Here is a 22,757-nt window from a genome sequence, read left to right as displayed (position 1 = left end):
AGTCAAGCTCGTGAAAGGCAAGAGCAACAATTTAATGCATGCTCCCTATCTGGTCAAAAACTACAAGACTGTGGTAACAGGCAGCATGTGTGCTTGGAAAGCAATGTCTTTGTGGGGAAGCAGGCAGACAGATGCAGAACCACCTCACGAAATATTAACAGGCCACAGTTGTTCAAACATGAAAAACCAATCTGCATCAGAAAAGCCTCTCAGAGGGCCCTTTTTTTTACTGGGGCTTAAAATATTGCTTAAATTAAGTACACATGCTTCAACAGCCATTCCGTCAAGCATTTTTCACTGAATTGTAATTAATAAACTAATTTATCTTCTAGGATTTCTTAAGGAAACTTCTGATAAAGCATCAATATTTCAAATTTCTCTGCTGTCTGTTCTCATTTTCTTGATGGAAAAAAAAACTCAGATGAAATCTGAAGTTTCCTTGGTTAAAAAAAGAAACAACCAAAAAAAGTAAAGCATGCCATAAAGAGGACTGTAAACTGACCATAATTTCATTTTTGGTTATGACTATACAACTCCAAAACTTGTTAACTTGCAAAACTCACCAAGAGGCCCATGACTGATAGGAAGTTGAAAATGATTCACTAGTTTTCAAGTATTTATAAGTCTGCATGCTCCACTGGCAATTCTTACCTATTAAAGACTTGTAACAAAAAATATACTGTTTGGCAGAATAAATGAAATAATAAGGAATTCAGCATATGCTGCAGTAAAGTCATAAAAAGAACTTTACAAGTGATAGCATACTGAGTTATTTGCCAAATTGAGTAGGTTGATACTTAACGTGTGATCATAAACAGACATTTGTAGAAACCTATGCCCGGAATCATTGTGATTAACATAGCTTAAATTACTGAAAATGTGTTTAAAAAAAAAAAGAAATTGCAACCAAAATCCTTCCAACCAAAATGTTTGTTGATAATATGGCAACTGATACTTTCTTTTGTCTGACAGGAAACACCTGTCAATAAAGCTTAAAAAGCAAATGCTGATCTTTTCACTTGAGTCAGCTGCTGATTTTGGGGGACTGACATGTTGAAAGCAGATCACGTTATAAAAGATCAGACAAGACAGGGAGAAAGATGAATATGTAAGCAAGTTCTGCAGCCCAAATGGGAGGGCAATGAATACTATTCCCTACTCACTTCCTGGCCCCAAAATCATACTAATAACCTTATTAGATTTTTTTTCATTTCTCAGCTCTATACGGAAGTCTGATCTATATGTTAACATTGAGAGTAACTATACTTTCTTTTCCATGTATTTTGCAAGTAGATATGAGAAATACTGTAAGTCTAGATTCAGATTTAATGTGACATGCCAAGTCCATGTTATTTCCATTTTAAATAGCTGGGCTGGAGTGGATAATCATATTTATACCACTGACATGTCTATTTATGACATAATGTGTAGTATCACTCATTCAAGAAAAGTAGAGTAAAAGAAGACTATGAGTTACAAATGGATTTTTGATTTCTATTTTTATATCCTTTTGCTTCTGGTATGAATTATACAATTGCAAAACAAAGAAACAGTACCTAAACTGGACTTCAAAGGTACAGCGCCACATTTGATCACATTAGCACAAGCCTAAAGTGTCTTCGCAGGCATATCAGTTCACCTGAATCCATGTTAATGCCATGGCTGGATAAGATCACAGAATCACAGAATATCCCAAGTTGGAAACAACCCACAAAGATCACCAAATTCAATTCCTGGCTCTCACAGGACTGCCCAAAATTCAAACCATATTTCTGAGGGCAAGTCCAAAAACTCCTTCAACTCCAGCCCTTTACTACTGCCCTGAAGAACCTGTTTGAATGCCAAGCCTCCTCCTTGGTAGCTACCAGTGTAGGGATCACTATCAGCAAAGAAATTTATTTCTAAGTTTCTATTTTGCAGTAAACTATCCATAATCAATCTCACCTGACAGAGAAACTTTTCCACTCAATAAATATGGTTTCCGTACTGAATGTCTGCTAGGCTAGCCTGACCAAGATGCAGCCCACACACAGATTTGTTCCAGCCTTCATCTTGGTAGTGCCTGGATCAACTCTTAGGGCAGCACACAAAAAACTCACTATCTAATTCCTGTTGTGTGACTTCAATAAGCTGTGGTATTTTTGAAGCAAAGTTCCTACTAATGATGATTTATTTATTAAAAATTCCATGTCTGTCTTGTGTCAGGCACACAATTATAAAAGACAGATTAGATACTGGCCTTGATCTATGATAGACTATCATGGCTGGTGTTTTATTTTCTAATGTTAGCTTTTGAATACCCTGAAGATAGAACAGACTGAAAAAAAAAAAAAAGAAAAGAAAAAAAAAGGAACACAAATAACTCAAAAAACATTTTTAATGCTTGAAAGCATGGAGTTGTGTCTACAGAACTTTCATTTTCTGAATATATCCTGCAGAAAGATTTGTACTAAGGAAATGCAGTCTCTAACAGATTGTCGCTCAAATCTACAGAGTGGTGTTTCGTAAGAGATTTTTTTTCCTGGAAGGCATTACATCATTAATTCCTTGCATGTAATTTCATCTGTCCTAAAGCTCTATTGTAATAAAACAATTTAGAAGGAATAATATCCTTGCCTAATAATGATCACATTGACCATTTGTGGATTAAGGCAACACGCATTAACAGGATCACAATTTGCAATTCACCCTGCAGTGAAAATATGCCCACTTGCACTCCAGCATGTCTGGGAAGTTTTTTGGTCAATATCTCTTTTCTCCTGCTTGTTCTTTCTCATTACTTTTCTCAAATATATAAATCTAAGCATGTCTCAGCTCATGGATTTGCTCTATAAAGATTGCACACATTTACATTTGAAACTGTGAAATGAGGATGAAGTTTGTAACAAGTAATTAGTGACTCATTGCATCTAAAATAATTCAGTATTTGATATTCTAAATGAATCACTAGGTATTTTTTTTATTTCACTTCTTAGAATGCTTAGTCATGGTTTCTTGGGACTGAGCAAAGCATTTGCAAGTCATTTGCAAATTCACACAATTGAAATTTTACATAGACAAAACAAATTAGCATGGTAGGCAATTTTAGAAGCCAACAATTTGCTCATGTAGGCAACTATTTATGGCTTTCTACAATTATAGATGATGAGCTACATAAATATTTTGCTTGGATAAAAAAACTATTTTCATTGCCAGGTCACTTTTTTCCCCTTGAATCTGCATGCAGTAGCATATTGATTAGAGACTACCTTTTTCCTCCTCTAAATTTATTAATAAAAATGAGGCTTTCATAATCATAAAAATCCCCAAAATCTTGTGACTCAATGGTAATTTCTGAGAGCACTGGATCTAGGCAGAGAGAACACCTATCTTTTATTGCACATGGAGAAGAGAGGCAGAATCCCTTGTCCTCCCCAGACACTGGGATAAATTATTAACTAATCAGTCTGACAACAGCTAGAAGATAGTAAGGTGATAAGAGCAGTCAAAACAGATTTGTTCAGTGCAGAACAGTACGACTCCTTTTGCTGTCGGGGAGAAAGCTAAGCAGATAGAAAGAAAATGAAAAACATGATGGATTGTGACTTCAGTAAGCCTTTTGACAGAGTTCCACATGACACTTTATATTTGTGCATATGAAGCTTTTTGTTCCTAAAGTGCAGCACTGGGAACCTTACTGAATTTATTCTTATAAATTTCAGGCCACAAGTCCTATTTTTTAAGATCTTTAGTTTCTGCAAACATTTTTGAGTTTCTGAACTTCAATAAGTTTTGATGACACAGGTGATTATAAAAAGAATCATTCTTGCCTAATGAGCTTTTCAGGACCAATGGACTCCAGACAAACAGACACAGAATCCCACAGGGACAGCTATCTCTCCAAGAATAATTTTGCAATTAGTTATTATCATTTCTTATAGCCCATACCTGGTGTATCTTATATTCAACAGTCTCAGTGCAAAAGTCTTTCTCATACACTGTCTTTTTAAATTGTGAAATGTATTGTTTTAGGATGCTGTTGATTCTAAAAACATTTAGAAGTCAAAAGGTATCTAGACAAATTCAAAGAAAGAAATTCCATCAAGGCTATCAAATATCAGCAAAGGTTCATCAACAGATGAATCCCCGTTATTCTCACTGAGGTTCAAAGTCCATGCATTTGAACATCTTGCAGCTGTATAATGATCAGAGGTGGTACTGATTGTATTGTGAACCACTTACTAAAGAGATCTGGTTCTATTACTTATAGGAGTGTTTACTGAAACCCTGGAATTTGTTAGCAAGTCTGGTTTCTGCTAAGAAGTACCACAAAAAAATACAAAGAAAGTTAAGTTCTCCCCTTGCTTTTTTCTGCTTCTTCCCTTTTCACCCTTAGTAACGTCTGTAAGGCGTACGCACCTGAATCCATACCTAACACTCCCAAATACACTTTTTAAAAAAAGCAAAAATTGTAGTTGAGACATTGCAAGAGGAAGGAAATATCCCATTCTTACTTCTAGGCATGAAAACAAGGAATTTATTCATAGAAATGAGAAGCGGTACAACTTTCAGTTAAAACACTGAATTCATCTCTTGTTCTTTTAAACAGCAGCAGTGGAACGTTTATGAAGATTACTGAAATAAAGATAAGGCTTCAAAGCAACACTTCTCTTGAGCTGAAAGAGTAAATTTTAAGAAGGTAGAGATGCCAATACATGAGCATTACCAGAGGCACAGAAAGAAGTACTGAATGTATTCCTCTCATACATAAAGAAGTTACTAAATATACAATGAAACAAAGTAGGTAGCCACAACAGCCTCTCTGAATGAGCCATGCTCTGTGCTCTGCTTGAGCCCCACAAATGGATATCAAGGAGGAACTGAAGATGATAGACCCCATTAATAGAACACTCTTAATATTGTGAAATCATTCCCATTCAATTATCATCTCTTTTCACAGAATGGATGTATTCTTCCCTCAAATAGCTGCCATCATAAGAATAATAATAATTTTTACATATATCTTAAAGCAGAATATCATGAACTTGTGAGAGGTAGGGATTTCCAGGGATTGTACTATCTCCCCATATTAAAAAGTATGTTCCTTAAACAAACAAACACAGACATAAATAAGTGATGGTTTATGAAAAAAAAAAAGTGGAAATTCACAAAAATGAGAATAAAAAGATCCTTGTGACTACAGGAAAATAAACTTGATAGATATATTTAGTTTAATATTTTGCAGGTCATAAGCAATTGCTGTGCCACTGGAAAGGATTTTTGCCAATGCCTTCCATCTGACATTTAAAAATGCTTGTCTGCTGTGCCCAATATTTTGCAAATACACTTGGTGTAAGATATATGAAGATAACAAAAAGAAATCTAACAATGAAAGGAAAGAGTATTTGCTCCTTTACAACCTTCCATTCCAAGGACCTGCCTATTTTTTTCTTGTTTATTGCAATGTAAACAGAAACGAATTTCCTTCAGCAACCAGTGTTGTAGTCAAGTCAGTAATGTGTTTCACTTATGGTGCTTTAGGCCTTGCACTTCCGACCTTCCTCCTCTTCACTCATACAGAGGACAATTGGATTTAGAATTAAATCCAGAAATAGCATTTTCAATTGTTTTTATTAATTACTACACTTAATCTTCAATATACTATTCTGGCCATGTTTTAATCTATGTAAGGAGATGAAACCGGTAATTTAAGTAGTAAGCATGTTAATGAATTCTTTAACCTTACTTACAGAAGAAACAGCAGCAAGGGTCTCAACGGCACCAGTGCTTAGAGTAACATATGGGATTGTTTTGCTATTGATTCCAGCTTCACTAAAGATGTTGTTTGTGTAGTACCAGATCTATATGAGAGAGAAAAGAATGAGTTATTAATCATTGTGGTTTGGAATACAAGCCTTTGTCATTCAGTTCAAGTATCTCTTAGATTGAGACTTGTTTGGTGAAGAGTCAACAATAGTTTTTAGGATGAAATGAACTGGATTGCAAACACCTGTCATGTTCCTTCCTAATAATTTCAACAATTCCCTTCAAAAGGTTGCCCAGAGAGGTGGTGGCTGCTCTGTTCCTGGAGACATTCAAGATCAGGCTGGACAGGGCTCTAAGCACCTGATTGAACTGTAGATGCCCCTGTTCATTGAAAAGGAGTTGGACGTTTTCAGGAAAGGTGACCTTTATGGATTCCTTTCATGTCAAACATTCTATAATTCTGTGAAAAGAAAGCAGCAAAAAGGCAACTGATGCAACAACACTAATGCATATTACATTGCATGCTGTATGCATACAGATCTCTTCCTGCAGCTGCCTGATGCCAGGTCTTCTCTATAGCAAGCTTGAAGAGCACATTACAGTAGGTCTTTTGCTTATAGAAAACACATTGCTGCTTGGCCCGCATCCCTAGCAAGATTTCTTCGAGTTGAAAATAAAGACCCTTGGTGGCAGGAGGGATCCCACAGAAGCCTAAGGATCCCATCTGGGAATACTCTGTCAAAGTAACATGCAGTACAATGTATTATTTTATATGAAAATATTAGAAGTCTACCAATGAATTACAACTTCTCTGTGGTTTTGTTCTGCTTTAGAACCAAGATATAATGGTGGAATCTAACTGTTATGAATGCTATGCATCAGAGATACGTTTTATCAGGTGAAAAGACGCTAATATGAATTCATTTACTGTTGTCAATTGAGGTTGGGTTGTCTGAAATTCTGTTATAATCAAATAGATTAATATGATCAGGGCTTCACCATGATGTCTATTCTACATGGAAACTGGCGATTGTACTGTTTCTGAACTTTTTTTTTTTAATTATAAAATAAAGCTTTAAAATTGAGTAAATATACACAGATATCAGCAGGATTATTACAGAGGTCTGCCATTTGGTAATTTCCCCTGAGAGGGACCTGAGAGACTTGCCTGAAAGAGGTCCAGCTTTCCCATATGCCCTGCCCAGATGGTGGTTATTGAAAAGATCAGACTGACTAACAGGGCACTACAAAGTGAAGGGTGAGAGCTATGACTTAAGAGATGCTTTTGCGGTTAGTGAAACCTTGTTGACAATGACTCACACCCAGCAAGTGATTTCAGACACATCTAGATAAACCGAGAACCAGATTGACACATCTGTACCTCTTCCTCATTTTCTGAGCTTTGGATGACTTGTCAAGGTCAGTCAGGAAAGCCAGTCAGAAGAGACAAGGAACCTGAGCTTGTATTTAAGTGTTCCAATACTTCTCTTAATGGCTTTCATCATTTACTTTTGTGCTCTTCATTTTTTGTTTCTGGATGAATCAGTTAATCAATTTCAGAATGTAAATTTGATGTGAATAATATTATAATGTGTAACATGGTTGGAGAAATAAAGTAGAAATAAAACAAAGGTAATGCTTGAAATAGCTGACTCAACACACAGGTCAAAACAAAAATTTTTCTTGAGGCATTAAATTATACTTTAAAACAACTCCACCTTTCATTTTGGTCTGGATCCCTGACACACACACACGCACAAGATATGAGAGTGTGGTTCTGCTCTGCCATGGAATACTGGACAATTTCTGTCACTTATTTAATACCCATAAAGGCCCCAAGCCCTTCTTCCCCTGGAAGTTTAGCTGTGTCATTTTATTTTGCTTATGTCATCAATAACGTTAGAGAGTCTGGATTAAAATCATAGAATAATTAAGGCTAGAAAAGACCACTAAGATCATTGAGTCCAATGACCAGCCACCCATACCATGCCCACTAAGCCATGTATCTCAATTCCATATCTATATGTTTATTAGACACTCCCAGGTACAGTGACTCAACCCAGGAAGTTGTAGAGAATGAAAGGTCTTCCCTGAGCCGCCTGTTCTCCAGAAGTTAATTTCAGTTCTCTTCACAAAAAAGTATCCACGATAAGGAACAAAATATCTTATTAGCACTGAAATCTCATAATTAGGGAAACCGAACAAAACAAACATACCTTACCTATACAAATGTTTTTATAGTTCACTTTACAGCGTGAAAACTGAATTATCACTTAATGCACAAAATGACAGTGAGGAGTCACATTTGCAGTTTATTTCAGCAGCAACCATATGCAATAAGATGCAACAGTCTGAAGGACACTTACTGCATTTAGCCCACAAAGCTGGTAGCATCCCATGGTGACGACCACAGTGATGACTTGCCACCGTACAGCACGGGTTCTAAGGAGCTGAAGCACTGACACTAATTTGGTGTTTCTTTGGACTCGACTCTCTGCCAGAACTTCTTCTACTTCTTGAGACACATCCTCTTTCCCAAGGAAGGTCTGAAATGCTACAAACAGAGAACAAACTTTAAGCGAGACACTAATCATTTGTAACAGACTTGTTGCATAGCACGTGAGACAAGCCGGAGACATTCATGGGCTCCAAAATAATTATTCTTCCAAAAATATGATTCTATTCTGGGTATAATCCTTGCAACTTATTTCTGAAACTGCAATAAGAATATAAATAATTTAGCACCATATCAAACCTCTCCCTATATTATTTCATATATAATACTGCATAAAGTCAGAGTCAAAACCCTGCATATGCTAAGAAAAGTTTAATATAAAAGCAGTTCTTAACGTTATTTAAATTAGCTACTTTTGTGACCAAATTGTATAGCAGATTTCATTGTTACAGATAGATTGGATAGAGAAGTAATAATATGTAAAATGTTCATGAGCCTGATGAAAAAAGAAAGGCAAACATTTGAAAGGAACAGCTATTTGTCTTCTTAATATATAATTTTCAATAGCATATAGATAAGAATTAACTTCCTCAATATATTTATTACTAGAAAGAATCATCCAAAGAGGTTAAAAACTTTCTATCTATTGACAATTTACATTTAGGAGTGAATTTACCTGATAAATATAAGCAAACAACCTTGTATCTTCCTGCAAATAAACCAACTTTGTATTATATTATTGCATGTTGTTGACTCACTGAGATGCCCTTCCAGTTTGAATGATAAAAGCTTTTCCTCTCACATCTCCTCCAAAAGGTACTACAAGTGAATACCTCCTGGTGGAGGTGGTGCATCTCCACCAACCTTGTAATACAGATACGGTATAAATTAATGATTATTTCACCATAATTTTATGAACATAACCCAGGGGTTGGCTTTTTAAGAGATATTTAAAATGTTCATCTTGGAATGACTGCAGAGAAACAATTACATTAAACATATTCCTGTAATAAGACTTTGTGACCCAGTAGGATGCTTTCTCTAAAAACAATCCTTTACACAGCAGGTCACTTAATATTGCTCCTGTTAAAGGAAATGAGTTATTTTTATTAAATGATTAAGTTGAATTACTTATCCTAAGAGCCCAACTCATTTTTGTTTTATCCACTGCTTTGCACAGCACTGCATGTAAATCAGTAACCTTCGTATTTTCTGCCTATTCTTTTGGATCACAAAAAGGACTTAGATGGTCAAGAAAGCAAAGAACATTGACTAGTCAAGAGTAAAACACCTGGCCTCCATTTAGGTTTTGAAGTTAACAAAATTTTAACTTCACTCAGTAGATAAAAAGGCCAAGTAGTGGCCATTTGATGCTGTGAGGGGTTGGCCACATGTACAAGCTGGCCTCAACCAACGTGTTATTCTCCATCACTTTGGTGAGTGTGCAGCGCTGCACACTCTGCCAGGCAGACCCTAGTTAACAGAAGGCACCATTTTTCAAAGGATGAATGCTTAGCACCTCTGTGTGCTGATTTGATCCATAACATTTGTTTATTCTGATATTCAGTTTCTCTTTAGGGAAAGGAGAAATCAGAATTTTTAAATTCTCTAAGACTGCATGTGCACTGTCCTTTCACATCGTTCTTATAAATCAGAAATGAAATAACAAATTCAGAGCTTAGAATCAAGAATTTAAGCTGCTGAGTTTTACTGTCGTGCCACTTCTCACTAATTATTAAATGACTTGCAAAGCACTAGTTAGAATGAGTGTGATGTATTTAAAGGCTATGATAGGAAATGTAAAGTTGAAAAGATGTGTAGTATTGGAACAACCTGTAGCATGCTACAGTCAATGTCTTGTGCTTAAATTACACTTCTGTCAGTACTGCTAGAGCACTGACAAAGAAAATGCAGATAACTGTGAGAATAACCAGGCATATATTACAATATTCTTTTTTGAAATGATTCTCATAGATTTTTAAGCATCCAGTTTATTGGTCTAAATTAGGTCAGTGCACAATTTTCTTGATTTTTTTCCTGTCCTTTGAATTCTCTCCATTCCTGTAGGGCACACAAGTTAAAAAATATAGGTGCAGTCAAGTAAAATGGAAGCAATCTGTCTGTTCTGCACAAGGGATCTTGCTCCATTTTGAGAGGGACCAGGAAGTTAAAAAAAAAACACAAAACAGCAATTACCAAAAATTACAAAGCACAAGGCAGGAAAAAAATATAGACACCTGCTTTCTTTTTCTTCCCTCCCTGGTATTAGGACCAGAGATGTAAAAGTCAAGAGGAAACTTTGACAGATGTATAAAATTAACAAGTCAAAAAATGTTAGGAAAATGCTATGCTACTCACACATAGTTTTCAGTAAACAACAGTAATTAACAAATTTTCCAGCTACTCAACACATCTTTAAAGATCTTTCATTAGCACTTTTTTAGTACAGTAAGAATCACACTTTTATACATAATTAATGTGAAAATACACTCTGCACTATTCGGGAAAAATCAAGTCTTTTAATTTGTTATTTTCAATTCTATTCATTTTGCATTTTATACTCCTGCATTACTGGCACTGAAAATCACAGCAGTCATTCCTACCTCCCACTGCAATGGCTCATTTCCTGCTTCTCTCCATAGGGATACCTTGCATTCACATCTGTACCCTGCTTGTAACAGTTCTAGCAATCTTTAGATCTTCTCCAGATTTCTTTTTAATTTTCTTAGACCAGAAGATCTAGATATTCAGCAGACTAAGATACATTACCTTTAAAAACAGCAAAAGAAGTGAATGTTTCCAGTCTAGGGAAAAGGAAATAGGAACCCTTACCATTTACACAACTAGTTTCCATTCATCTCAGCTATGTGAAGATGAAACATTTGAAAGTGGTTAAAGGGTCTGAATAAAATCAATATGTCTCTTCTTTAAAACCGACTTCTTTAAAACTTTAACTGAAGCTGCATAAGAGGGACTCAGCTATATGTGGATTCCTAATCCTTTTTCCACTGTAGTACTTCCAAGACTGTGCAAAGGAAACCAAATTACCATACAGACTTCAAGATACTTCAAAAGACCAAAATGCTTTTTTGTGGCTTACAGAACAGAGCCAGCCCCCTGTATGATGAAACAAAAACAAGTGTGGTAACTGCTGGTAGCTGGGATAATATTTCTTACACCTTTAAAACGAAGCAATACAAAGCTGTTTTGAATAATTGAATAATATTGCCCTTTGTTACCCAGTGATATGTTCATTTTCACTGATAATGAAGTACCCTAAAACTGGGGTCTTTAACACTAAGCTTTGTCTAAACTCTCCTCAAACAGCATCTTCTTTGGCTACAGAGACAGAGTACTGGTCTGGATGGACCCAGTGAAACATCTTCCATTAACACTGGCTTCTGTTCTGGGTAATGGTGGACATACAGGGAGCTTCACTGCCTCAGTGCTTACAGAAAAACCACCTGACTTCAGTGTTTTTGAATCAGATGTGCAGTAATTTCCTCACAGTAACTTTACATTGTAAAAATATTTGATAAAATGAAAAAAACAGTGTTTCCTCATACCACTGATTTTATCAGAGTACTGAATAGCCAGAAGAATAATTTGGAAGTATTTTGCTAAGAGAGATTTAAACAGCTATTTAAATGTAGTAAATTATTAATTAACTACAACCATGTAGCACAGTGACATTTAATACTAAACTCCAAAGTTGATATTCCAACTCAGTAAATACAGCTGCCAGCAAAAGACTTGCTCACAGATCTGTGAATTAGCATCTAGTTTGGCATTACGTCCATATCTGTTCTCACACTGAAACTAGCCAAGATGTTCAGAGGAAACAAAATAACAACATACTACATTCAATAAGCACAATAATTGATAAACCAAACTGCACCAAAGTCCATTGAACCAAGTAAATTTTCTAAAAGACACAAGGTTTAGGAAAAGCTTGGCGGACACGCTGTAGTAATTCCAGCTTTTGGCAGTCAGCTCCATTGTGGTAGAGCCTATACCATGAACGAGCAAGTATAGCTTATAATGCTTAAAGACATATGCAAAAAGCACACATAAACAGAAATAAATCATAGGTGACCTTCCTGACACTCCATCTAAATCACTAGATCTGCAGCATTTTTTTGTTTCCCGCAGTAACTCTGATTTTAATGCCTCCTGTGCATGTAGACTCCATGAGGGGCTTTGTAATAAAAATAACGACTTACTTTTTAAAATCAGAAATGGCCCTGCTCTTTTATCACATCAAGAGCTATCAACTCAAACTACATCCTTTAAAGAGTTTTAAAACTACATTATTTTTACACCAGGTGCAATGCTTCTTCAATAACCATGGGAATGTAAATGTGTGACTGAACACAGCAAATGAACAGATTTTGTATGTCACCAGCAGATGTTACTGTGATATTATATCCAAGTTATTTGACCCTTAAGACATAATAATGTTATGGTTTTCTGGGAAGCTAGTGTGCCAAATGGCTTCCATTATTGGTTTACATGACATGTTACTGTAGCTGCATTGAAAATAAAGATTTTTTCTTTGCAACAGCATTATTTAGAAGAAATGTATCAGCTCCTCAAATATTTGTAAACACTGCTGTAAGTCACAACATTATTCTGTTTTATCACAGTACTACTGTTGGTCTTGTTTGCATTGCTACATATCTACTAGCCACAGTCACAGATCAGGGATTCATTTGGCATACAACAAATACTCAACAAATACCGAATTCCTGTTTCACCACCATAGAGTTTGAGTCTTGAATGAAGAGAATAAATTGGATACAATTACAACCACTGATTTCTTTTTCTTCCTGATCCTACCCTGTTATCCTTTGCTCCCACAGCTTCCTAACAATTTAATGGTGATCTCTTTCCAGAGTCTTCCAGTCACTTGAATATCTACTTCTCCTCCATCATCTGGTGAGCATTAAGATGATACAAGATAAATGTCAGGTATTTTTCTCCTTTCTTTTATTCCAAAGAGAGGGGACTTGGGATGGTTCTTCCCTCTCTCCATTACCAGACTTCTAACTTACTGAGTGAAGCAGGATTATAGATTGTGCTGTTGAGTCCAGCCAATCATTCTGCCCCCAGATAGTTCTCCAACATTCAGCAGTGAAATAGGAATACAGGATTGGTTTCGACTGGTGGTAGTCTCAGGGAGCCAGATGCAGGATACTGACTCCAGAAAGACCAGCAGTGCTCAGCTCCTAGCACTGCTTTTAGCATAGTATCCACAAGGACAAAAGTTATCTGGACCTTGTTTATCCCTGTGCTCATGAAATAGTTTGCCTCATAGAGGTGTGTTTTACCCTCAGACATGACACCTGCCTACTCTTGCCTCATTTCTCTTTTTTGTCACTTTGCTCCATTTTCCTCGTTGTGTCTCTTGTTTGCCACTTAAGGGTATCATGCTCTTTTACCCTGCTGCCAAAAAAGAGAATGAGGCCACTTGTAATTTGGTAGTTATCATGTGGTTAATCTCCCGAGGGCAGAAAAAAAAATGGAGAGATTAAAGCAGGCGCAGAACTCTGTGGAAACTCAGTGACCTACATTATACCACTGGATTTTTATTGCTCTAAAATAATTAGGAAGATTAACATTATCATTTCCATTTTAGAAGCTTTTACATAGAGTATGTTATAAAAAGATGTAATGTAGTCATTTGCCTTAAATACAGTGGACCTTTTGCAAATAATGGTTTTATATTTCTCCAAAAAGACATAATCCACAATGAAATGCACGAAATTTGCACAAGTAGCCTTCTTCCGTTAGGGGAAAGAGAAAAGGATTTAGTCACAAAACAGACTCGCACATTTCTCATATTAATATGCAGATCCAACCTAAGACAAATAATTCCAGAGCATTACTGTAGTCATCATTATAATGGAGAATACTGCATTGTCATTAATGGCTTAGATCAGTAGTTTTTTTCATGATTCTCTGGTCTCCCTAATACACAGGCTTTTCCTTACACATTTCTACAGATAAAACTAAAATGCAGACCATTTTTCTTGATTGTTGATTCAGTTATTCGCATTCCTATTCTGTGAATCCCTCCCACTAGCTTTCATTATTTTGCTGCATTACAGAGGCTCAGCTCTTGTCTCATCTAGATTTCTCTGTGCGCCCTGGTGGGGAGGAAATCTCCAAATCCCACCCATCAGGCTGAAAGTGCAGGTCTCTCTGGTCATTTTTCACCCAGGCATTCCATGAATCACACAGGCATCTTCCCCACCAATCTGTATACTAAACACACATAGAATCATAGAATTGCTCAGGTTGGAAAAAACCTTCGAGATCATCAAGTCCAACTGCAACCTAACCATACTACCCTAACTCTAACAACCCTCTGCTAAATCTTGTCCCTGAGCACCACATCCAAACGATTTTTAAGCACTTCCAGGGATGGTGACTCAGCATACAAAGATACTTTCATTTGCAAATCTATGTTAGGAGAAGGGAGATTGTAAAGGATGTGCAATGGTAAGAAAAAAAATGCTTATTTCCCTAATGTGATTTACAATAAGCCATGTAGATACTTTACAACAGAGAAATATGATATGATCTATACTGACTTACAGAGGGGATTTTATGGAGAGTGAACAGCTAAATCCTACCTAACAACGATCCGTACCTATTCTGCATCTGATATCCTAACAGGTTGCCTTGCCTGGGAAGCAAGTGGTCTAATCTTGGGTGAATGACTTGTTAGTAGGTAAAGAAAGGGAAGAAAATTGATTGGAATATATCGACATTACTGTCCTAGGCTCTTAACACAGATCCATCTATATTCACCAGTAACCAGCTGTATTTAAATCTCTGCAGATTACATTCAAAAAGAGTTTCTATACATACTACACTGCATATCAGGGTTAAATCTTGATTTTGGAATTAATCAAGCCCAAAGGCTTCTATTCATATCCATCAACTTTAAAAATTTAGTGATATCAGACTCCTTTGCCTTTTGGTGCCTAATTTTACAGCTTTACTTGTCAGAGTGGCTCCTGAAATCCACCTTCTCATCCGCAGGAAACCTTATTAAGCTACTGGCTGAAGACCCCCTCATCTCAATTACCATATCACTGGAAATAAGGTGTGGGTAACTCTGCTATTCTGACGTCTTCTACTTCAAAATCCACCTCCGATGCTTCTAGATTCATTTTCAAACATTTTTAGAACACGTGCGTTCTGAAAACATCCTGGACTGCAATTGGCCTGTTACCAACAGTAAGTGGTGTGAATTTCCAAGCAGGTGGGGTTATTTTCATGAGAAATTATGGCAGTTTCTAAGCTCTACATGCAAGAGACACAGCTCTACTCTTACTAGTGAAGTTTCCAAGCACTGTGGAAGTATTGTGAATAGATCTCTAAAGGAAGTCTAACATTATGCAACATGATTGCAGATGCAGGCTCTTTGCCATACATAGCAAATACATTCACAATTTTATCAGGTTGAACAGAGACAGTTTAAGTTTGGCACCAAAAGACATTTTCTCCAAGCCCAGGCATAGTGCTACAAAACTGAGCTACTCAACTGCCTGCCCTAAGCTGCTTGCCATGGTTTCCCTCTGGAAAAGCTGTTTTCTGCCTCCTCAAGTCTGCAAAGCTCAGAATTCTTCTCAAAGACAAGTTTCTTTTACAGTGAAACAAACAAACAAACAAACAAGCAAACTATCTGATCCTAATCTTCCTGCCAATATTCTATTGTATTTTGTTGCCATACGACAGATAGCAGCAGAGGAGCAGTCTGACAAAAGGGTGTCTGACATAGAAATGCATATGAAGCAGAGGTGTGTCATTGAATTCCTCCCTGCAGAAAAAATGGCTCCCACTGACATTCACTGACACTTGCTGAACATTTATGGAGACCAAATACATTACAAACAGGCTCTTCCCTTCTATGTACAGTCCTCTTTTTAAATTATCACTACAATACGCAAAAATAAACTTAGTGTGATGGTGTACTGGGAACTGTAACTGGCCATAGTTATTTCAAAGGGCAGAGTATGCAAAATCTGTAACATGAAAAAAAGTTTATGCATAGAATGTGAGTTAAGAGCAAAATTTTCTGGTCGGTGTCTGTGAAACTGAAGCAAGAAATATGGGAGCACTGAACATTTTCAGATAAATAGATGTGTGCTATTTTTATCAAACTAACAGAGGTTGTTGAGTCACAGAATATGCGATAAACAAAGCCACTATGGAGCAAAAGAAAAAAAAATGCTTTCATTAAGAAAATGGCATAGACTTTACATAAAGGACAGTCAATAAACACTGAAATCTTCTTTCACTCCCCAATGAACATTGCATGTAGTGTCTGACACATAGCAAGAGGATGATTTAAGTTTCTATCACTGAGCATAACATTATATAAGTTAGCTTGCTGGAGAAATTCATGTATAGAAAAAAAAAAACCAAAGCAACAGTGATTTTCAGTGACATATAGAAACAAATGGAAAAGGCAAGGGGAAAATAATTGCCAGGAGCATATTTACAGTTGGAATATTCTGATTTCACTAATATAAAAATTCCTTTCCAGACTGCATCCCTACAAAAAAAAAAAAAAAAAAAAAAAAAAGCAGCTTTATTACAAGAATTCAAGTAACACATCATACCTTTTTCTGCCTTACTGGTATTATGTTTTTCAAGTAGGAGGTAACGAGGACTTTCAGGAAGAAAAGGCAGAATCACAATTTGTACCAATGCAGGAACAACGATCACTCCAAACAAAAAAGGCCATCGAGATTCCTGCAGACAGAAGCAAATATGATTGTCAGTAGTATTTTCTCATAGTGAAACCAGGAACAAAAATAGCTTTGATGGAAAGTGCTGTAACTTCATCATTTGACATATTGTGCCAATGAACCGGGTAACATCTTCTTCCTGAGCTCAGTAGGAAGTCTGAACACTTTTGTCTTAGATCTCCTTCCTCAAGGGACGAGGAAGACAGAATTTAGGTCATCAACTGACTGAGCACGGAAAGAGAGGCAGGGGAACTAGAAAACAGCATTACTTCACACGTTTTTCCTTTCCTTTGGCATTAACAACCATATACACAAAAAATATTTATATATATTATATTTAACTATATTTTATTATATAAGTAATAATATATATATAATTATATATAATTATATAAATATTATATTATATTTATATATTTATATACACAAAAAATATTTATATATACTCAAATATATATTCTACAAGTCATCCTCATTTGCACCAATATCACACATTCATCAAGAACACAGAGAGTGGCTGGAGAAGAAAGTTGCCTGAAGTATAACTTTCTGCAGCAAAGTGGCCTGCTATCAGTCCATGTTCTTATGATACCTTTTCTTCCAGTTATCTAATACCAAGATGCATTTTTCTTTAGTAGTTTTCCCCTTAAAGTTCAACATTCATCTATTTAACTCAATTCTTTCTAATCTGAGAATTGGTCCTTAATTGAAAAGCCTGCTGAGACTTCAGTGCACCTACTGCTCAGGCATAATGTCTAGCACATTTTCAAAAGCTTGGCTAGATCAAAAGCAGATTGCACCACATCCTCTCTGATTGAACTCTGAAAGGCACAGGGAGTTTGGATCCACTCTCCCTCTCAAAATGAATCTGTCCATTCAGACCCCAAATTTTCCCTAAACAGATCTGGCTACATTTTATTTCAATATAATTTTCCACAGTCATATCAAAATTCAGAAGTCCTCCAGCTAATTTCTGTTGACAGTTTTTATCTTATGTTTTCCCACTTCAGCAGTACATCTTCTCAAACAGAACACACAGCACACCATGAAAACCTGAGCTGGGATATGGGGTAGTTTAACAACTGCAGGCAGAATGAGAGGGGTGTTTCCTAATTGCTGATTTCTGTTGTCCTTTCAGTGACAGGTTATTTTTGTTTAAATCTCTGATGAGAGTAAAAAAAACTGGAGAAAGGAATTTTTCAAAGAATTCAAGCATCGATCTTACCAGTCCTTCTCAAAGCCTTTGTTACCGTGAGGACTTCAAGATCCTGTTCCTTCATTCTGAGTTTATTTATTATTTTAGATTCAGTAGAGTGTAGAACTCTACCCAGTATACAAGCGTCAAGACTGAATGATTATCAGTCTTATTTTAAAGACGAGAAAATTAAATTAAAACTTTAAGAATTGTTAATAAATCACATATGCAAAATGGGCTCCTGATGTTAAGAAACTTAAGAAAACATGCAATGTTTTTTAAAGTTGTATTCTAAATCTGCCTGTAAACAGACATTTATTTTACACAGTTATAAAAAAAAAATCCTGTTTAATCTCTATCATTGTTTCTTATAATATAAATACTCTTACTACATACTATGTAGGTTTATAAGGCTTAAGAACTTTTTTCAATACCTCAATAATAATAATAATAACAATAAATAAAAATTAGCTCTTTGTTGTCACATCTTATTTCCTGTAGGTTTTCTTTCCACAATACCAAGGCCACTTTTTAAGGTGTGTATTATTACGATGACTATTTTGCCACCCTACTGGGACTTGCTTGGAATAATATTTCTACCTTTTTAAATTCTCCCAGGCCGTATGGTTTTCTACTTCACTTTTCTCTCAGGTAACTCTTCTGAAAGTGCTATTTTGAAATAAGTAGGAAAAAGATTGAACTTCTGAACCTACACTCCACAGTAAATAACACACTCTGACAGTATAATAGAATTTTCTCCTCATAAAACACTGAGCTTCCTTTATTTCCTCTATGAAGGATTTTTGATTTACTTTTTATTATGCTAACTTCAAAAAAGAATTTGAGATAAAACAATCAAATATACTTTCACATTCTGAAAGGAAGCTTGATCATCCCTGAATTTTGTAATTTAATTGAACTCGTATGACTGTGATGACACTGCTGATTTGCCCTTTAGATATGGGGTAAACATTTCATTTTGATAGGAAAAGTTAAGAAGTTTATTTTATTTTTAACCATATTATAGAAAAAAAAAACTCACACTGGTAAGCAACTAAAATCAGTGGAAATGTTTCCATCCATTTCAAAAGGTTTCAGATGGAGCCTGTTCAATTCTTCTACAGAATTTTGGTTCTAATTGTTTTTCTGTTAATTTACATTGTCTACATTCATCTCTATACAGAAAAGAAATATTGAGACTAAACGGAGTTTAGAAGAACTACATTTGTTGGGATGAAAGCATAAATATGAACTGCAGAAAATCAAGCTGAATTAGACATTATAAAAGGAAATAAAGAAAGAAGGGAAAGGAAAGGTACCCTGATGTTTTTAAGTAGGAACAGAACCTGTTCTGGGACAATGCTCAGAAGCAATAATTAAATGAAGACACAAGACATTTTAAGCATGACTTGGAAGCTACTTCAATGCTTTGCTTCAATTGTCACTAAGGAGAAGAATAGGGGCATTACTGAAAGGAAAGAAAACAACCCCATCACATTTTATTTCACAAAAAACTTAGAAGAGCATTAAATATTTTAATTACAGAGGACTTGACTCATCACCTGCTTAGAACTGGTACAAATAACATGTCAGGATGGTACGATTTCAATTTTGAACTGTCACATTGTGAATATTTGCTTAGGCTGAGACAGGAAAAACCCAGCTTTGATCTATTTACAAAAGACAGCTAAGTAGAGGAGCAAGTTTGACAACCACATACTCAAAGGCTGATATAATAAAGAGCAAATCTGCAGAATTATGTGGTGGTAAATATATATACGTGTGTGTGTAAATCATGCCTACGGTTTGTCAATTAAACAAGATAAAACTATATTAGAATACAGTAAAGCAAATGTTATTATGTCAGAGAATTATTGGCTAAAATGTAGAAAATGGAACAAGTTAAGAGATGGAAAACAAACTAGGATACGGAAAACGTCAATAAGCCCTGCTGACTGTTGCACTACTGGACTGTATGCAGTTCAATGGCCTGTTTAATTATTGGTTATGTTTAATATTTGTTAATTAGAAAATATTTATTGATAAAGTGATAAGACATTTTCATCACAGGAAAGGCTAAAATTATACACATACATATAACAATTAAAAAAGAGATAATTGAATTGTTGTCTGTCATATAGTAGAAGAGGGAAGATGGGCTGTATTGCCCTATAAATAGCTACTCATTTTGGCAAAAAAATTGTCAGGCCAGTTAAGTCTCCTAACACAAGATGCATAATAGGAACAAAAAAATTGAGTGAGGAAATATATAATTTCTATAGGTTCTATTATCTCAATAGACAAATAATTTTAAAATTTATTTTAAAATCATAGTTTTAAAAGCATAACAGCCACCTCACAGGAACTTATGTAACTTTATTTTGGCAAAATATAATCACACATATGCAAAAAGAATCACATCTACTGTAATTTCTAGATGCCTTGAAGCATCCTGCTGCAGCCCAGAAGGATGGAGATCTCCTGGGTTTTGTGCATCTGCTAGCCCCATGGGGATACCTAAGGTACTTTTCCACTGGAGTATACCACTACTAGCATCCAATAAGATTTTATTCCACTTTACTTCTGGCAAATCACTAGATGTAATGAAAGTGTTATACTTTTCCATTTTACAGTTAGATATTTGAAATCACAGATAGAACATGCTGGGAATTAGAGAAGGACCCTGGAAAACATTAGTGTGTGACCCTTTTCTGCTGCAATGGAAGCAACAAAGCCATGATTTCTTATTCTACAAAAAGCATGCATCCATGAGGCATAAGCTACTTTCATTTCCATGATGCATCACAGAATTGCAAGAGTTCACTGACATAACTTCTCCTCTCTCTCTTTTTGCTACAAGAGTTCTTTATTCTACATTTTAATAATGTGTAGATTATCAATCCAACCTTGAAAGATAAATATCTTTAACCATAGTTTTTGTCTTGGAAGATAGAGGTATAGAATAAAAGAACTCAGAACAGTATGAGGAAGACTGATTGACTCATACTTTGTGTTATAATGTGCAAGATCTATCTGAAAAGAATCTCAAAATTTTTTCATTGGTGTCCATCTGCAGACTGTGGGCATCAGAGCAATTCTGAATTGCATTTGTTTCTCGTTTGTGACATACAGACTGTTTTAAGGAATCCTTGAACCTGAATCCAGAGTCTAACAAGGAAATAAGAATATTTAAAGGAATTTCAACAGGTAAAGGCAAAGAGCAGCCTTCAGCAACGCAGCCTGTAAGACTATTGATTGCATCACTTTTTTAGTGCAAATGAAGGAGTACTTTTGAAAGAACTTGGTAAAACAGCATGAAAGATTCCTAAACAAACTTTCCTAAGTACACAGCTGTCCATCACTTCAAATATGTGATTTTCAAGGGGTCTTGTAATTCATTACAGTTTGACCAGGGACCTACAAAAGTTCTTAGAGCTGATTTGAAAAAAATCACCTTTCCAAGTTGTATGAAGTACTGATTTGAAAGGAACTCATTGTAGTAATCTTTCCTTACCAGCCACATAGTACAGCTGCAGTATAGATAAAATTCAGTAAAATTCAGAAAATTCTGAATGTATCTAGTGGAGGCAAAGAAAAATCTGGAAGAAGACAGTGTGCCACTCAAGTCTATTCAGAAGGCAAACTCTGTTTAACTCTGCTTACCCAATATGGAATTGCCAATAAGAGCCATTATCTTCACACAGCTTTTTCTCCTCAGCAAGACACTTCCTACCTTTGTTCACTGCTGCTTTCTCCTGCACCTTGTATTCTCTTGGATGACCAAAACTAGCTTCATTCAAGAGATGGACACATCAGGAATTTTCCTGTTTGCTTAACTATTTCCCCCCTGGAAACACCTACAGGAGCAATAGAAATTGCTCAGAAGGTGCTGCCCTAATAGGCCTTAGGAGATGAGCAAAGCAATGTGCTTAGTATGACATGCTACCCACTATGAAACAGTGTAATCTATCTAGACAAGTATGATCTATAAAGAATTGAAATGTATAAAAAGGAGTTTGTAAATTAAACAAAACCTACTTTTCCACTGGCCTACCTACAGCAGACATCTGTTCTGGTCTGAGAAGCAGCCGGACCCAGGCAGCCACAGGGGAAATTGCAGCAACAATTCCAGTTTTACCTATCCTGATTTCATGCATATAATTTTATATAGCTTTCTTATAGCTATACAAAAATGGAAATGACACCGAATCTACATCTACAGCATTTAAAAGATGTTAACACACTATGGGAAAGCTTTGGAGTGAAACACAGACTTACATGCAGGAGAAACATAGCTACAGAAATACCTGAAAATATGTGGAATATGCCAGAATTAGGCCAGAGAATATTCCCTCAAGATCATAAGTGCGCATTTGAACTTTTAGAACTGAGGCTGACAATGCACTGGCAAGGGATCTGTAGGGAACAATCTGTCAAAAAAATTCTCTGGCTGATTTAATTTCAGAATCACAGAAAGAAAGAGGGAACACCTGAAGGGCAGTGTTTTAACAAATGACAAGCCTGTTTTCTCCTTCAATATGCAGAAAGCTGCACACGCTATATAAGCAAAAATGTCCTAGATTAAATAATCTTGTAG

At 35.9% G+C, this 22,757-nt stretch overlaps 1 protein-coding gene across 1 annotated transcript in view; it reads right to left on the bottom strand.

The window, feature by feature from the left end:
* SLC2A9 (solute carrier family 2 member 9) overlaps positions 1–22,757 on the bottom strand; it is a gene marked incomplete at both ends in the record, with an annotated part of 82,552 nt that overhangs the window by 33,983 nt on the left and 25,812 nt on the right. Inside the window, 3 exons of the mRNA XM_079534824.1 lie at positions 5,730–5,840; positions 8,112–8,299; positions 16,837–16,969. Coding sequence (XP_079390950.1) covers positions 5,730–5,840; positions 8,112–8,299; positions 16,837–16,969 — 432 coding nt within the window. The remainder of the gene's footprint in view (positions 1–5,729; positions 5,841–8,111; positions 8,300–16,836; positions 16,970–22,757) is intronic.

The sequence above is a fragment of the Tetrao urogallus genome, assembly GCF_951394365.1.
Source record: "Tetrao urogallus genome assembly, chromosome: 4".
Taxonomy (NCBI): domain Eukaryota; kingdom Metazoa; phylum Chordata; class Aves; order Galliformes; family Phasianidae; genus Tetrao; species Tetrao urogallus.
Note: the sequence above shows the minus strand (reverse complement) of the source record. Positions and strands in the feature narration are given on the sequence as shown.